General features: G+C 40.6%; 1 protein-coding gene across 1 annotated transcript in view; it reads right to left on the bottom strand.

Annotated features, from left to right (window-relative positions):
- Lrrc9 (leucine rich repeat containing 9) overlaps window positions 1-15,666 on the bottom strand; it is a 79,898-nt gene extending 64,232 nt beyond the window's left edge. The window contains exons 1-7 of the mRNA XM_051195979.1: window positions 15,606-15,666; window positions 5,303-5,384; window positions 4,807-5,025; window positions 3,749-3,889; window positions 2,968-3,031; window positions 2,527-2,597; window positions 99-281 (exon numbers count right to left, since the gene is read on the bottom strand). Coding sequence (XP_051051936.1) covers window positions 99-281; window positions 2,527-2,597; window positions 2,968-3,031; window positions 3,749-3,889; window positions 4,807-5,025; window positions 5,303-5,350 — 726 coding nt within the window. The 5' untranslated portion in view covers window positions 5,351-5,384; window positions 15,606-15,666. The remainder of the gene's footprint in view (window positions 1-98; window positions 282-2,526; window positions 2,598-2,967; window positions 3,032-3,748; window positions 3,890-4,806; window positions 5,026-5,302; window positions 5,385-15,605) is intronic.
- Window positions 15,667-16,198: the final 532 nt, after the last annotated feature.

Genomic DNA, 16,198 nt, shown 5'->3' with positions numbered 1-16,198 from the left:
GACTGTATAATGCTTCCAACCATATGGGGACAGAGCCAGAAAAAAGCCATTTCTCAGACACACTTGAATCACAGATACCTGCTTGTGAATACACTTACATCTGCTAGTTCCTTGATTTGCTTTGCCGATACATCAAACGTGTCAAGTCGTTGAAGAGAAGGCAAGTGATACAACACGTGGGTGGAGTAATTACACAGTTGACACACAGGATTAGTTTTGTACTGAGGATCATTCAGAGATAAATCCTTTAATCGAGGCAATCTTGTTAAGTTAGTAAGATCCTAAAACATCAATGACAATCAGTGTTCAGTCAGTTACGAATGCTCACTTTGGGGGTTGGTGGTTTTATTTATTTTCTTTTTGGGAGGGGAGGGTGGGATTCAAGACAGCAATTCTCTGTAGCTTTGGAGCCTGTCCTGGAACTTGCTTTGTAGACCAGGCTGGCCTTAAACTCACAGAGATCTGCCTGCTGTGTGCTGGGATTAAAGGCGAGCACCACCTTTGCCTGGGAAAGGAAGTGTTTTAGTATATATGATCACCCACACTGTCATGTAACACATTCAATTGAACACCTAAGTATGTATGTTAAGTGACATAAATGCCTATTTCTCCACAGTGAAAATATGTCCTAAACTCTAAAAGCTATGCATTTTCTGTGTACCAGCTGCTGCTCCAAACCAAAAAAAGCACCAGTTCTACTTTACAATTCCCTAGGCACATCTGTGATCAGATTATAATAGCCCCTTGCTGGAGAGCAATGGCAGATCTATTGTCTATCAAACACAGCCCCCATCAAAGATCTGATTAGCCGTTTGATCAAAGCTTCCATGTGCACTCTGCATTTGACCCAAATGACAATGCTGATGTTACTCAAATAGAACCGTGGTTTTTTGCATGCCCATGTGAATATCTATCTCCCCTCTTAGAATGTCCATTGCCACAGCCCAGGAGAACCTCCTCTGATGCCTGTTAAAATGCTGCTAGCCTTTCCTATTGATTAATTCCTTTGTGATTTCAGGTAACATTTCACTCAAATTTCTTTTTAATTTACTCATTCTACTGCTTTGCAATACCCCTTTGTTTTTGAGTTAAAAATGTACCATTTTTTAAGAGTACTTATTTACACTGGGTGAATCAAAAATTATTCCTTGCTCTTCTTTCTCTAATATTTTCATCAGGTGTGCTTGAATATGTACCTTCCATCTCACATTGGCAGAATTATATTGGGAACATGATGAGAAAGCAAGGAAAGGTTTTGACAAGAGAGACTGATTATAGCATGTTTAAAAGGGCAAGCGTCGCTGGACGGTAAACAGATTGAGACTAGAGAACAGAAAAAGGGTTGATAAGGGGGTTCAGCAGAGACGCACACCTAGGGCCATGCCAGACAGCCTGAGTTCCATCCCCAGGATCCACACAATGTAATGAGGGAACTGCCTCCTCCTGAAGCTGTCCTCCATCTCCACCTGTGCCATGGTTCTCTCTCTCTCTCTCTCTCTCTCTCTCTCTCTCTCTCTCTCTCTCTCTCTCTCTCTCTGTCTTTTTCTCCCCCCCTCTCAATAAACATAAATACAAATAGTGAGAATTGTGAGAAGTTGTATTCCTGTTTTTTCCCCTCAGTGATGCAGCTTGGTAGCCATCAATGACAGTGGTCCAGGGAGTAAGACTCTGGACATACTCCACACAGGCACTAAGAGGATTTGCTCCTGGATTGAGGGTAGGGTATGAGGGAATAACAGCAGGAAAACACGGCTGTCGGGATTCTTGCTTAACTAACCACGAGAGTGGAAATACCAATTAGAGAACCAGAGATGTCTGCAGGAAAAGAAGATTTGGAAGCAGACACCACTGGGAAGTCGTTAAGGGAGGTCAGCAGTTCAGAGAAGTCGCCAGGGGAAACAGAGGGACCAGTAATGAGATTAGGTGTATTTACAGTCATAAGGCACAGTGAGATCATTTAGAGAGTGAACGACAGACAGAAATGAGGAAGACACCCCAGGGCTGAGAAGGGGCAGTCCTCTTTTCCAGATGTTATTGGAGGATGAACCTCCAACGAAACAGATGTAGCCAGAAAGCTTAGGAGAAAGCTAAGAGGAAGTAGCACCCTGCCAGCTGACTAAATAGTTATTTCTTTGATTCTAGAAGGATCCAGTCATTAAGGCTAATTGAACAGATGCCTCTCAAACTCCCCGGAGCAGTGGTTCTCAACTTTGTTAACACTGCCACCCTTTACTACAGTTCCTCATGTTGTGGGAACCCCAACCATAAAATTATTTCATTGCTACTTAATACATAATTTTGCTACTGTTATGAATGGTAATGTAAATAACTGATATGTCTGATATGAGGCTCCCAAAGGGGTCACGACCCACAGGTTGAGAACTGCTGCCCTTCAGCATCAGGAAGCACTAAGTAACTAACTCATTGAAATTACTCCTTGAAGGAGGATTGTTTGGTGTATTTTCTGGCCTACAGAGTTTGTAAATCAGGTTGATAAACAGAAACCAATCGTTTAGTTGAACGTACCTTGAAAGAAGTAATTTGATTTCCAGACAGGTTTAGTTTTTCTAGTTGTTCATTAGGATCAAGACACCGGCCTTCGATTTAAAAACAAAATTAAAGAAACATTAGGGATGAGGATACATCTGAGAGGCTGTGTGTTTGCCCAGCATGCCCAAGGCCCCGAGTTCAATCCTCAACATCACAAAAATAATTATGATTCTCGTTCTACATTTATTATTTATCGTGGCATACTTGTGAGTTATAGGTGAAACACACTGTGAGAAACTGTCAGAAGCAGTAATTGTTTTAAAGATCTTCACAGCTCAACTGAAAGAACCACCACCTAAGATAAAAATGTATGCAAAAGTAAAAGTGCTTCTCAATGACATAAAGTCTAAAAGAAACAACCCAAAGCATGCACTTTTAAGACGCATTAGCCCAGATTATAGAGGAAACAGTACGCACCAATGCTGCTTATCAGATTTCCTGCAAGGTTGAGATCATTTAAATTCTTCAGCATCTGTAAGCCCTGGAAGTGTAGACAACGTGTAATTTTAAACATCATGAACTGTGATCACCCTGGTTATTTCCTCGGGTGCTCTAACAGTAGATATTGTGCGCTTCACAGGCCCAGAGGACAATGGGTACAATGAAGCCACACACCCCTCTCATTTTAATGGAATCTGGAGAGAATTTTAAGGCAGTGCAGGGAAGAACAGTGAAGTGAGTGGGGAAATGCCATTTCTCTCAGCATGTTTCTAATTCAGGCAAGTCACACAGATTCTCTAAACCCCCCGTTTGAAAACCTTCTAATTCCAAATATCACCTTGTGAGCAATAGAGAGACAGTGATTCCTTACAAAATGCGATCTATGTGTTAGTTCTTCTTTTTACTTATTAAAAAAACATTGTGCATGAGTGTTTTGCCTGCATGTATGTCTGTGCACCATGTGTGCCTGGTGCCCACAGAAAACAGCAGACGGTGTTTGGTCCCCTGGAATTGGGGTTACAGACATTTGTAAACTGCCATGTGGATCCTGGGAATGGAACCCAGGTGTTCTGGGAGAACAGATGTTGCTCTTAACCACTGGGCCATCTCTCTCAAGCCCCACCTCAGCTCTTTTTGAGAACAATAACTACACTATTCATAAATAATCTTGGACTTTAGTGCTATGATCTTAGACACTGTTGCTTAAATGCCGTAACAGTAAACTGGCCTTACATGCAAATTATCAAAATTACCTCACCTCAATATTTCTTATCATGTTGTGGTTCAGCCAAAGAACTTCCAGTCTTATTAATTTCTCTAAATTTTGTATTTTGGAAATTTTATTGTAATATAAATATAATTTTTCCAAATTTCTACATTCTTGAAGGCCTTCAATTTTCTGTTGAAAAGGAGATTAAAGAGTGTTATTTGTCATTAACTCATCAAATAAAGTTTCTAAGTCTTTTTCTTTTAAATATCACTTTATTGCAATATCAACATCCAAGAAGATTAATTAAAAATTTAAAGCAAACATATGCTTTCTATATACAACTATATTTAACTTTGTACATTTTCTTCAAATTTCAGTCAACTATATCAGCTTTATATTAACAAAATCACACACACACATATACATATATATGAATTTATTGGTAGCTTTCTTTTTGCTCAAAACCATCTAATTTTTTTAAAGTAATTTGATAATTACAAAATATTTTATGAAATTCTTTAAGATTACCATCTGTGCAGAATATTCACATTTGATAATTTTATCTATTATTAAAATACTCTAATAAATACTTTCATGCATATAACTGTTCTCTGGTGCTGAATTACTTCTCTAATATAAAGCACTATATATATATATAACTATATATATATATTTATACATATATATACATATATATATATATGTATCTCACTCTAATATAAAGATTTCCAGGTTAAAAGGTGTGTACATTTCTACTGCTCGTGATACATTTTGCAATGCTGTTTTCTAAAACACACATCTAACCATTCAGTGCCTAATTGCACCAATTTTACTAGTAAGCAATACTGGCTATGATCTGATCTGATATGTTTAAACAAAAAAATAATATACTTATGTTTTGATTCCTTATTCCTACTTTCACTTTGTACACATTTTTAAAAAAATTTTTTTACATTTTTTCTTATTTTACATATCACTTTGTACACATTTTTATCTTTGCCCACATCAATTTTGAACCACACATACTGCATATATTTTAGCGAATTTTTTCCAAAATCAAGAATTCAGGATTAGATGCACCTCATCATTTGTCTGTTTAAACTTACCTCTATGCAGCATTCAGCAATCCAAAGTTCTTTAAGTTGTAAACACGTCTCCAACCCTGAAATTTCCTTTATATCTTGAGCAACAATTGTAAGACTCGATAAGTTAGGAAACAATGATAATCCAACTATACGGGGATACCCTGAGAAAAACATCTCCAGTTTGGAAGTTTCTGATCCTTCTTGTCCAACCATCTCATAAGATAAACCATTGCACAAACACTGTTGTAAAAGAAAGAACTGCAATTATCTGTTCCAAACTGTTAAAATTTTGCCTTATGACATCACAAGCTATAAACTGTCCATTGAACTGACACCATTCTTGTACTCCCATGAAAGGGAGAGTGGGGTCACATACATGACATGACTTCTGTGCTTCCAAAAGTCATACGAGAGCAGGAGAGCCCTCCCTGTTAGCCCTCACAGCTCCATGAAGGAGTGTAATGTTCTACTTCCTTTCTTGCAAATATTATTGAAAAGAAATTGGCCTTAGACTCACCAGTTCTTTAATGATTTCAGTTCGATTTGAATTTTCACTTTCAATCATCTTCCATTAAAAAACAATGGTCATACTAATATATCTAGTAAAGGAAATGAAAGGTTGACATTAGTCCTAGAGTCACAGTGGTCCACGTGGATGTCTGTTGGGATTTCCATTATTTACATCTTTAACAAAATCACCTTTGGACTGTGTGATGGGAGTGGATGACAAGCCTCATTCTAATGAAACCAGAAGCAAGGATTTCATCTTCTGACACTGCAGGGTGGTCCACATGGAGAGTCACTCCCAGGTCTCCACGTAGACCCCCTTCCATCTCTAAACTTCCATTTACAAACTTCTTTGGTATTCTGAACCTTTAATTCTGCCTCGACACACCTCTATTTTGTTTGGTCCAAACAAAACAAAAATAGTTTTCTTCTAAACAATAAATCTTCAAAATACTCGAAGAAGCCACCTTTCACCTCCCCCTGAGACTGAACCATCGCCGGATTCTTTCTCATACACACACTGTACACTTCCTTCCCAGGCTGTGGTGTCCCAAGATGAACCCAATTCTCTAAGCTACAAAAGAAGGATGCCTGGAATGTGGATAGATACAGTTTTTTATCTACGTGCTATCTGAAGAGCTTCATTCATGCTTGGAAAATGAAATTAGATAACAGGTTTATGTGATTTCTATAATATAAGAATAGATATTAAAGAATTATTAAGGCTTATATGGCATGGGAATAGATATTCATGAAAATGAGTTCACTGATTTCTCTTTAGTCACAATTAACAGCTAACTGGCTTTAATACAACTTAAATGTTCATAATTTTAAATATTTTCATTATGTAATGCATTTACTAAAATGTGGAGGGATTTTTTTAAATCAATGATAAGACAAGATGTGAGAACATACAATTTCATTCACCCTAACTCCCTCCTAGAAGTGTATATGTGTAAATAAAAGTATGCAAATGCATGATTATTGTAAGCATTACAGCTCTGATGGAAAAGAGATTTATTGGGAGAGAAAAATCCAAGAGGGTGGCTGACTCTGCTCAGGCAAGAAACAGCAGCAAACTCAAACAGGAAACTTAGTTTCTTAGAAGGTGGTGGAACTTTCCAGTGTGGAGATTGGTGGGATTTCATGTCCAGAGATTGGCTTTTTACTCTGTGGGGTGGGGCAGGGTCCAGCCGGTAGGGCAGTTAGAGTATTCTGTGGGTGGGACCAGGCAGTTAGAGGTCCTCAGGGGAGGGGCCTGGCCATTAGTGTGGCCCTAGGGGCTTACAATTATGTGAAGAGAAAGTGTGGCATTAAAACATTTTTTAAGTCATTAGGATGAGTTACTCTGAGTGTAGATGAAAGCCGATGAGAATAGATTAAAAGGTAAGATAAGGATAGAGGCAAAAAGGAAAAAGAAAGAAAACAATGTTGCTGCTTTCAAAAATGTGTTTACTATTAGAGTATGAGTGTCTAAATTTTAATTTATTGTACTGTTGATACACATCTGGACTGTTTTTCATTGAAGGCCAATAATGTAAGTGTTTTATCATTGTGGGGAAAGTTCAACACTTCTGTTGGGTTTATGTACAGGAGTGAAATGACAAACAACTGTTTTTATCATTTTCACAGACACAATTTGAAGCAAAAGAAAATGTACACATATGATGATCATATGTTTTGCTTTTTTTTTTTTTTTTTTCTGAGACAGGGTTGCCCTGTGTGGCTTTGTAGCCTGTCCTGGAATTCTCTCTGTAGACCAGGCTGGCCTCAAACTCACAGAGATCCACCTGCCTCTGCCTGCCATTAACAGCAGGAGCAACACCAATGCCTGGCTCTGAGGATCACATGTTTTCTACATCAATTCATAAGGAAAAAAACTATGGTGTCAGAACCGTCACAGGTGAGCAAGAGGCAGGAATCAAAAGAGGAGCTTTGGGGACACAGATAAAGAAAGGTATTGGAGAAGAACTTGTGTCACATCTGTACATGTTTACATGAATAAAGTTACACTTATATTTTATTAAGGCCCCTCACTCAATTATCCACGTTCAAGAACTTATCCAAATTAAGATTTTTAACAAGTGGGGATTTGACTCCTGTGTTTACCTACCTTTGCTCCCTGATTACAAGAAGGCCTACACTAAGATGAGAGATATGTGAGAGAAACGTGCGCCTGTGCTGGGGAAAAGATGGACTACTGGGAAGACTGAAGAAGACGATGAATCAGCATCAGACTGGGAGAAAAGTCATCTGTACAAACCACGCCAAAATTCAAAACATCACCAAGAGAAGTTTTACTAAGCTATTAAAAAATATTTTTTAAGTTGTTTTCAGACTCAGAGCAGCAACTGTTCGTTGATAAAAGGAAAAAGCTACAGAGCATTCACATGCAGTGGTGTTTACAGCAGCGTACAGCTGTCTATGTTTGCACTCTGGGCTTTGTGAACTTGGGACACTGTCCCACCATGGCGAAGTGGTGGCTTGGATGAAGACTGTGCAAAGCTCAGGTGTTGCCCACATAGTGTCATTAAGAGATAAGATCTTTAAGAGATCAAGAGGGTTCCTTCCCCAAGGATAGGACCCAGGGCCCTAATCACAGCCTGATGGAGGCAGACTGGTCCCCTTTTCCTCTTCTACCTTCTGCCACGTGAAGAGTGCACCAGATACCCGATGCTGGTACCTTGAGCTTGGACTTCCCAGCACACAAAACTGTACAAAACAAATGTCTATTGTTTCTATTTGGCTCTGGGCATTTTGTTACAGCAACATGAAATGGATTATGGCACTGAGCCAAGAAGGAGAGGAGGGACCCTAGCTAGTGCCATAGAGCAGAACGCCACCAGCAAATTACCCCGGCCATTTACCCAGTCACTAACTAACCTATACATCAAGGACCTAACAGGTACAAGAAAGATGACGGAGGAGGGGAAAGAGAAGCCAGCTTGTGATATGTGGAATTTGAGCAAAGAACTAAATACATAAGGTAAGCCATGAAGGTATTTGGATCACATGCCTCCAGGCAGAGGGAACAGCCGCCGTCAGACCAACAGTGTGAGAATATGCTTGGGAAATGTGCAGAACAGCAAGGCACATGGGTGTGATGGACCACAGAGACTGACAGGACCTGCAGTCAGAGGAGGATTTTAGGGCCAGCACCCCCAATGCCTCACTGGTCCTGTCTGAGGACTTGGATTTTGGGGTGTCAGAGTGGCATCAGCTGTGTCGCTATTGAAAAGGGCCCCTGTGGCTCCTCCACTGAACATAACCGCTTTAGGGGTGAGGTGATCTGCTCTGTGATGGCTACTCTTGGTTGTCAATGTGTCTACATCTGGATTCTACTAAAAACCTAAGCATCTGGGCATACCTGTGAGGGATTCCTTTTTTTGATCAGACCATTTGAGGTGGAAGATCCACCCTAAATCTAGGCCACACCTTCTGGTGGAAGCCCACATAAAAAGCTTTTGTTTTTTGCCTGCTTTCCCTCCCTGTCACGGGCAAGTCCATTTATCCTGTTGCAGAGATGTGACTTTGCATGACTTTGTAGGTATTAGAACCCTACATCATCAGGATTCCCACACAGACTGAAGACTATCTGAGACTTTCAGACTTGTCTCCAGTCAGAGACAGCAATTCTTGGACTAGCTATACCATACCCCCAGCCTGTAGTCATCCTAATAATTTCCTTACACACACACACACACACACACACACACACACACACAGAGAGAGAGAGAGAGAGAGACAGAGAGAGAGAGAGAGAGAGAGAGAGAGAGAGAGAGAGAGAGAGAGAGAGAGAGAGAACCCTGACCAATACAGACTCTTAAGCCTCTGAGACTACAAGTTCAAAGCAACCCTTTCTTCTATACTTCTATAGCTGCCTTAGCCATCAGTTTTAATCATAGCATTAGAAAGGGACTAATGCATTTCCCTTCTCATTTTTTATGTTTCTTAGGTAGTCTTTCATATTCATTTTTTATGACTAAATCTTAAGATTTTTTTCTTGTTGTTTAAGAAACTCTTGTGGGATGGGAGAGATGGTTCGGAGGCTAAGGGTACTTGCTGTTCTTCCAGAGGCCCAGGCTCCATTCCCAGCACCCATACCACGGGGCTAAGAACCACCCCTGTTCCACAGATCCCATTGCTCTGGCCTCTGTAAGTACCTGTGCACCTTGCACATGCCCACACACATGATTAACATTAAAAACTAAATCCTAAAAAAAAGAATTTTGAAAGTCCAGCAGGAATTCTGATTTGATAGTACATTACAAAAATTAATATAGGAGGGTGTTCCCTTCACAGTGCCACATCTTTCTCTAAACAAAGTTTATCTCTGCATTTAGTCAAGAAGGCTACATTATCACATACCAAAATTAAATCAAGAACAGATAAACAACTTAATACACCTATAATCCCTAAGGAAATAGAAACAGTTATCAATAGTCTCCCAATCAAAAAAAAAAAAAAAAAAAAAAAAAAAAAAAAAAGCCCAGGCCCAGATGGATTCAGTGCAGAATTCTACCAGATGTTCAAAGATCTAATACCAATACTTTTCAAATTATTCCACACAATAGAAACAGAAGGAACATTACCAAACTCTTTTTATGAGGCTACAATTACATCAATACCAAAACCACACCAAGACAATTAAGAAAAAGAACTACAGACCAATTTTCCTCATGAAAATAAATGCAAAAAACTTAATAAAATACTGGCAAATTGAATTCAAGAACACATCAGAAAAAATCATCCACCATGATCAAGCAGGCTTCATCCCGGGGATGCAGGATGGTTCAACATATGAAAATCCATCAATGTAATCCACCATATAAACAAACTGAAAAAGAAAAACCACAAGATAATCTCACTAGGTGCTGAAAAAGCCTTTCAGATTTTCCCACTAAAATCAGGAACAAAGCAAGGCTGTCCACTCTATGTCTATTCAACACAGTGCTTGAAGTTCTAGCTATAGCAATAAAACAACAAAAATGAGACCAAAGGGATGCAAATTGGGAAAGAAGTCAAACTATCACTATTTGCTGATGATGTTGTATACATAAGTGACCCCAAAAATTCTACCAGAGAATTCCTACAACTGATAAAAACCTTCAGTGATGTTGCAGGATGCAAGATTAAAAAAAAAAAAAATCAGTAGCCCTTCTGTATACAGGTGGCAAACAGGCTAAGAAGAAAATCAGAGAAATATCACCTTTCATAGTAGCCACAAATAACTCTAACCAAACAAGCAAAAGACCTGTATGACAAGAACTTCAAATCTTTAAAGAAATTAAAGAAGATATCAGAAAAAAGAAAGATAACCCAAGCTCTTGGATAGGTAGGATCAACATAGTAAAAATAGCAATCTTGCCAAAAGCAATCTACAGATTCAATGCAATCCCCATCAGATTTCTTCACATACCTTGAAAGAGCAATACTTCATATGGAAAACAAAACAAAACAAAAACAAAAAACAGGATAGCATAGCCAAAACAATCCTATACATTAAAGGATCATCTGGGGGTCATCACCGTGCCTGACTTCAAGCTCTACTATAGAGCTACAGAAGTGAAAACAGCTTGGTAGAGGCATAAAAACAGATAGGTGGACCAATGGAATTGAATTGAAGACCCTGATATCAACCCACACACCTAATTTTTGACAAAGAAGCCAAAAGTATAAAATGGAAAAAAGAAAATATGTTCAACAAATGGTGCTGATATGACTGGCTGTTAACATGTAGAATAATGCAAATAGATCCATAACTTTCACCATGCACAAAACTCAAGTCGAAATGGATCAAAGACCTCAATATAAATCCATCCACACTGAGCCTCATAGAAGAGAAAGTGGGAAATACATTTGAACACATAGGCATAGGAGACCACTTCCTAAATAGAATACTAGTAGCACAGACTCTGAGAGCAACAATTAATAAATGGGACCTCCTGAAACTGAGAAGCTTCTATAAACTAAAGAACATCAAGAAGACAAAATGGCTCCCTACAGAGGGCTGATTTCCAAAATATACAAAGAACTCAAGAAACTAGAAATCAAACAACCAAATAATCCCATTTTAAAAATGGGGTACAAATCTAAATAGAAAATTCTCAACAGAACAATTTCAAATAGCAGAAAAACACTTAAGGAAATGTGCAACATCCTTAATCATGGATGAAATGCAAATAAAAACCACCCTGAGATTCCATCTTACACCAATCAGAATGGCCATGATCAAAAACTCCAATGATAGCTTATACTGGAGAGGATGTGGAGAAAGGGGAATACTTCTCCATTGCGGGTGGGAGTACAAACTTGTACAGTTGCTGTGGAAATCAGTATGGTGATTTCTCAGAAAATTCAGGATCAACCTACCTCAAGACTCTGCAATACCACTGTTGGGCATGTGCCCAAAGGAGGCACATTCACACTACAATGACATTTGCTCAACTATGTTTATAGAAACATTGTAATAGCCAGATCTTGGAAACAGCCTAGATGCCCCTTAACTGAAGAATGGATAAAGAAGATGTGGTATATTTACACAATGGAGTACTACTCAGTGGTAAGAAACAATGACATCCTAAAATTCACAGGCAAATAGACAGAACTAGGAAAAAATCCTAAATGAGATCATCCAAAACCAGAAAGACAAATATAGTATGTATTCACACATAAGTAGATACCAGACATAAAGCAAAAGCAAAAGATACCCAGACTAATATCTAACCCCACAGAGGCTTGAACCCTCTTCCAGAAACAGATGGAAGCAGATGCAGAATCCCATAACTAAACATTAGGCCAACATCCTAGAGTCCAATCAAAGAGAGGGAGGAGCAACAATATGAACAAAGGAGTCAAGACCATGATGGGGAAACCCACAGAATCAGCTGACCCAAGCTAGTGAGAGATCACTGACTCAGCTCTGAAAAGTGGGGAACCTGCATAAGATAGAACTAGACTCCTTTAATATAGGTGACAGTGGTGTGACTGAGACAATATATGAGGCCATTGACAGTGGGTCCAAGATCTAGCACTATATGGAGAGATTCTCCATATAGCCCATTCTATATGGAGAGATACCTTGCCCAGCCTAGACATGGGTGTGGGGGTGGGTGTAGTGGTGCCTTGGTCCTGCCTCAACTAGACATGGGACAGACTTGGCAGACTTCCTAGGGGAGGACTTACCCTCTCCATGGAGCAGATGGGAGGAGGGGGTGGAGGGGTCAGGAGGAGAGGAGAGAGGGGAAACTGGGATTAGAATGTAAAAAATAAATTAAAAAAATATACATATATATATATATATATATATATATATATATATATATATATATATGAAGACCACATTTCTGGGTATACAAACATGTGAATTCTCTCTCAATTTCACATTATTCTGTCTTCATCCGTGCCCCGATTTGGGCAAAATAATCCCATTCTAACTCAGTAGTTAACTGACAAGACAAAATTAATTGAAAACCCCAACTATGTGTGAGCTACGAGAAGCTATGCCCTAGTTACAGACAGGACCGTTTCTGTGTTCCTCATTAGCTTCCTTCCCTATGAGGAGGATTAAAGACAAAATCCTAGGATTCGTGACAGCATTTCTAATGTTCACCATGCCTTTCGAGCTTTTCCCTTCTCCGCCTTCTTTCTTCTCTCTCCGCTTTCATCCTTCCTTCATCTCTTACCAGATGAACTTGTCTTTGTCTGCATCGTTACAGAAAACAGGGCTGTCTTCAGATGTACTCCCTTCAATTTCCTTTCTCCTTAAAGATGCGTTCTTTCCCTTAGGACTTTTGGCTCAGTGGAAATACTCTTTTTTGGGGGAGTGGCTTGGTGGGTAGTGCTTGTATTTGCTGTGCAAGCATGAGTTCCTGAATTTGGATTCCCAGCACCCATGAGAAAGCCGGACATCCCATCTGGGTGTAGAGACAGAAAAAACCAAAGAAATTGTATGGTAGAGGAGTGGGGGTGGGGCAGGCTTGCAGGTCAGACAATGAGGCTGGATTGGTAAGCTCCAGGTTTGCCCAAAATAAGTTGCAAAGCAATTGAGGAAGACACTCCGTATCAGCTGTCTCCAAGTTCTACACACCTTTATATGGGTATTCACATCCCTATACATGCGCACAGGCACCACATACAATAAATGAATAAATAATAATCTTCATTTTGTCAGAAATGAATGTGCACTGATCAGTCCTTTTCTACCTCTGTTAGGGCATTGCTCAGTCAGTCCTTCATCTTTCTGTCCATAAGGCCTCCTTTCCCCTGAGCACGACTACCAGCTCCTCTTATTTAGAAAAATCCTTTCTATCTTGCTTTTTTTTTTTTTAATGAAGAGCTATTTTTGACGTTTCATGAGGAACTCTCTAGAAAATCAATAGCAACCATTCACTCCATTCAGCCACCAGCCCACTGTAATGTGAAAGAAAACCCTTCAAGCCACCACAGCTTCTACATACAGCTAAACAACAACCTTTAGGTTGTCAAAGAAAGTGGGTGTTTCAGCTCTGAACTTGACTTTGACATGACATTGAGCAATGCTATAACACTACAAAGTTGATGACTCTCAGTCTCCTTGGTTTCTCTCTATACCCCCCTCCTGCCCTCCTGCTCTGTGTATGCACACACAGTATAAATGGTGGTGTATGCTTTTTAAGTGTGGAGGCCAGAGGACAACCACACGAGCCATCCCTCAGGTGCCACCCACCTTGACTTTCTTTTGAGAGTGTCTCTCTTTTTGATAGGAACTTGCCTGTTAGGCTAGGTTAGCTGACCAGGGAGCCCCAGGAATTGGCTTGTTTCCCCATCATTGGAATTAAATGCAATGCTTTATTTACATGGGTCCTGGAATGGAACCCAGGTCTTCTTGCCTTCAAGACAAACACTTTACTGTCTAAACTGTCTCCCTAGCCCCCTGTTTGTTCTTCTGCACAAATAGCCTCCTTCTTTGTCAAAGTTGATCATCTTTATTTTCCTCTCTCTTGCACAGAAAGTCCAAAAGTCCATGTGGAAAACTCCCTGCAGATGAGTCACACGCATCACAAATTCAGTATGTACCAAACTGAGCTCATGTTTCTCAGCCAATGTGTTCCCAACTTGAATGTTTTGTTGTGATAAAGGATGCCACTATGACTCCTCCATCCACGTTGGAAACCTGAGACTTATCCCCATGTGTTTCCCAGGTTCATCAAGTCCTTTTTCACGTGCATTATCATTAAGTCTACCAGGGTTGTCACAGTCTCTCCATTCTCGGGCACCATGTCCCCTTCTCTGGATGTCCTTCCTGCTCTCTGACTTCCACCTTTTCCATTCTGTATGTCACTGGGCAGCCAGACTCCTGAAGTGCACATTTGTTTATGCTATTCCTCTTGGGTGGTGTTCATGGTTACCGTGTTCAGATTCATACCATTCTCTCAAACTCCTAGTCAACCAAAATAACAACACAACATTCCAGGACTCTAGACCTGTGATGGCTGATGTGGCTGTTTCAGCATAAGTCTCTGTATGTCCTTGAAATGTCTTATCTCCTTGACTTCATACTCCACGCACCCTTAAGATTACACTGAGTCTTCTCGGAAGACTTGCGTTTTCTCTGGTCTGACTGGAAACTTTCTCTTTCATGAGGTTGGATTAGGCTAGCACGTACCCTCTGGATAGCACTGTCTGTCACATGTATTGTGATACTTGTACGTCTTTTCTCCCAAGATGCTCACCGAGGGCAGGAACTACGTCTGACCCATGGTGGTTGTTCAATGTAATTTACCAAATGGTTCGAATTAACTGTTAAACCACAGATCCTATTCATTATAATATTGAACATAGTTCTGCATGACAGTTCTGAACACGGCACTAACTGGTCTGTAAAGAACTATTTTGTCTGTCAGAAGAGCTGGGTAAGGAAACTACACTTTTCTACAGAGCAGAAGCCCTATATGGTCCAGCTATTTTCTAGACTGAGTTTAAAGGGGTACGAGGATCTGACAGTTCTCACTGACGGCCTGTGTAAATGCCCTTCTCTCTCTAGATGATAGGTATCGGGTTGGCCAGTGAGCACCCGAGACTTCTAGCCCAGTGCCCACCTGAGGCTGTGGCACACTTTTCCTTTTGCTGGGGTCCTCAGAGCTCTAAATTATTATTATTCCTTTATTATTATAACTATTATCACAATACTATTATAATCTCCATTGCACCATTACCTAGGTCCCTTGACCTGTGTGATGCTGGTAGATTTCTTCTCATTTGAGTAAAGGGAACTCCCTAGTCTTTCCTACAAGGGAGGGACACCTGGAGGCCACCGGCAGACGGGTACCCACCTTATTCCAGAGAGAGAATGGTTTACGGGGCTGTCCGAGACAGGTCAGAGTGCACTCCGACCTCCCAATCCTTGTGTGCAGCTGACACCACACGTTTCCCAGCCCCGGGCCTGCTGTGTACTGACCGCCCACTGCGGTTGCCTAGGAAACCGGCACTCCACCTCCCCTGACCTCTGGGTCAGGAAGGGGATGAAGAGGGCGGGGAACCAGTCGCCTAGCCTTGTCTGTATCACGTGGTGGTAACCTCCAACCAATCAACATAGGCAGGGAAGACACTTGCCACCCCCACCCCCAAGACCCTACCCCCTCATCCCTTGCTAGTGCTCTTAGGGGAGCCATAGGAGCCCGGTGGTAGTTTTCTTAGGTTTTGGTATAGCTTTCCGCCTTGTTTGCTTCCGAAGACTGAGCAACAGTTTGTGGGCAAGCCGGTGGGGACTTGGTCCAGGCATTTTCACGGTGTAAGTTTTTGGCATTTAGAGTCTCAGAGACAGTAGTATTAACTGGTTTTGATTCCCACCACGGCATGGAGCAGCAATGTCACAAGACGCCCTGCCCCCCAGATCCTCCCCAGCCCTCGGGGCTGGTGATCTCTG

The sequence above is a fragment of the Phodopus roborovskii genome, unplaced genomic scaffold (assembly GCF_943737965.1).
Source record: "Phodopus roborovskii unplaced genomic scaffold, PHOROB, whole genome shotgun sequence".
Lineage (NCBI taxonomy): Eukaryota > Metazoa > Chordata > Mammalia > Rodentia > Cricetidae > Phodopus > Phodopus roborovskii.
Note: the sequence above shows the minus strand (reverse complement) of the source record. Positions and strands in the feature narration are given on the sequence as shown.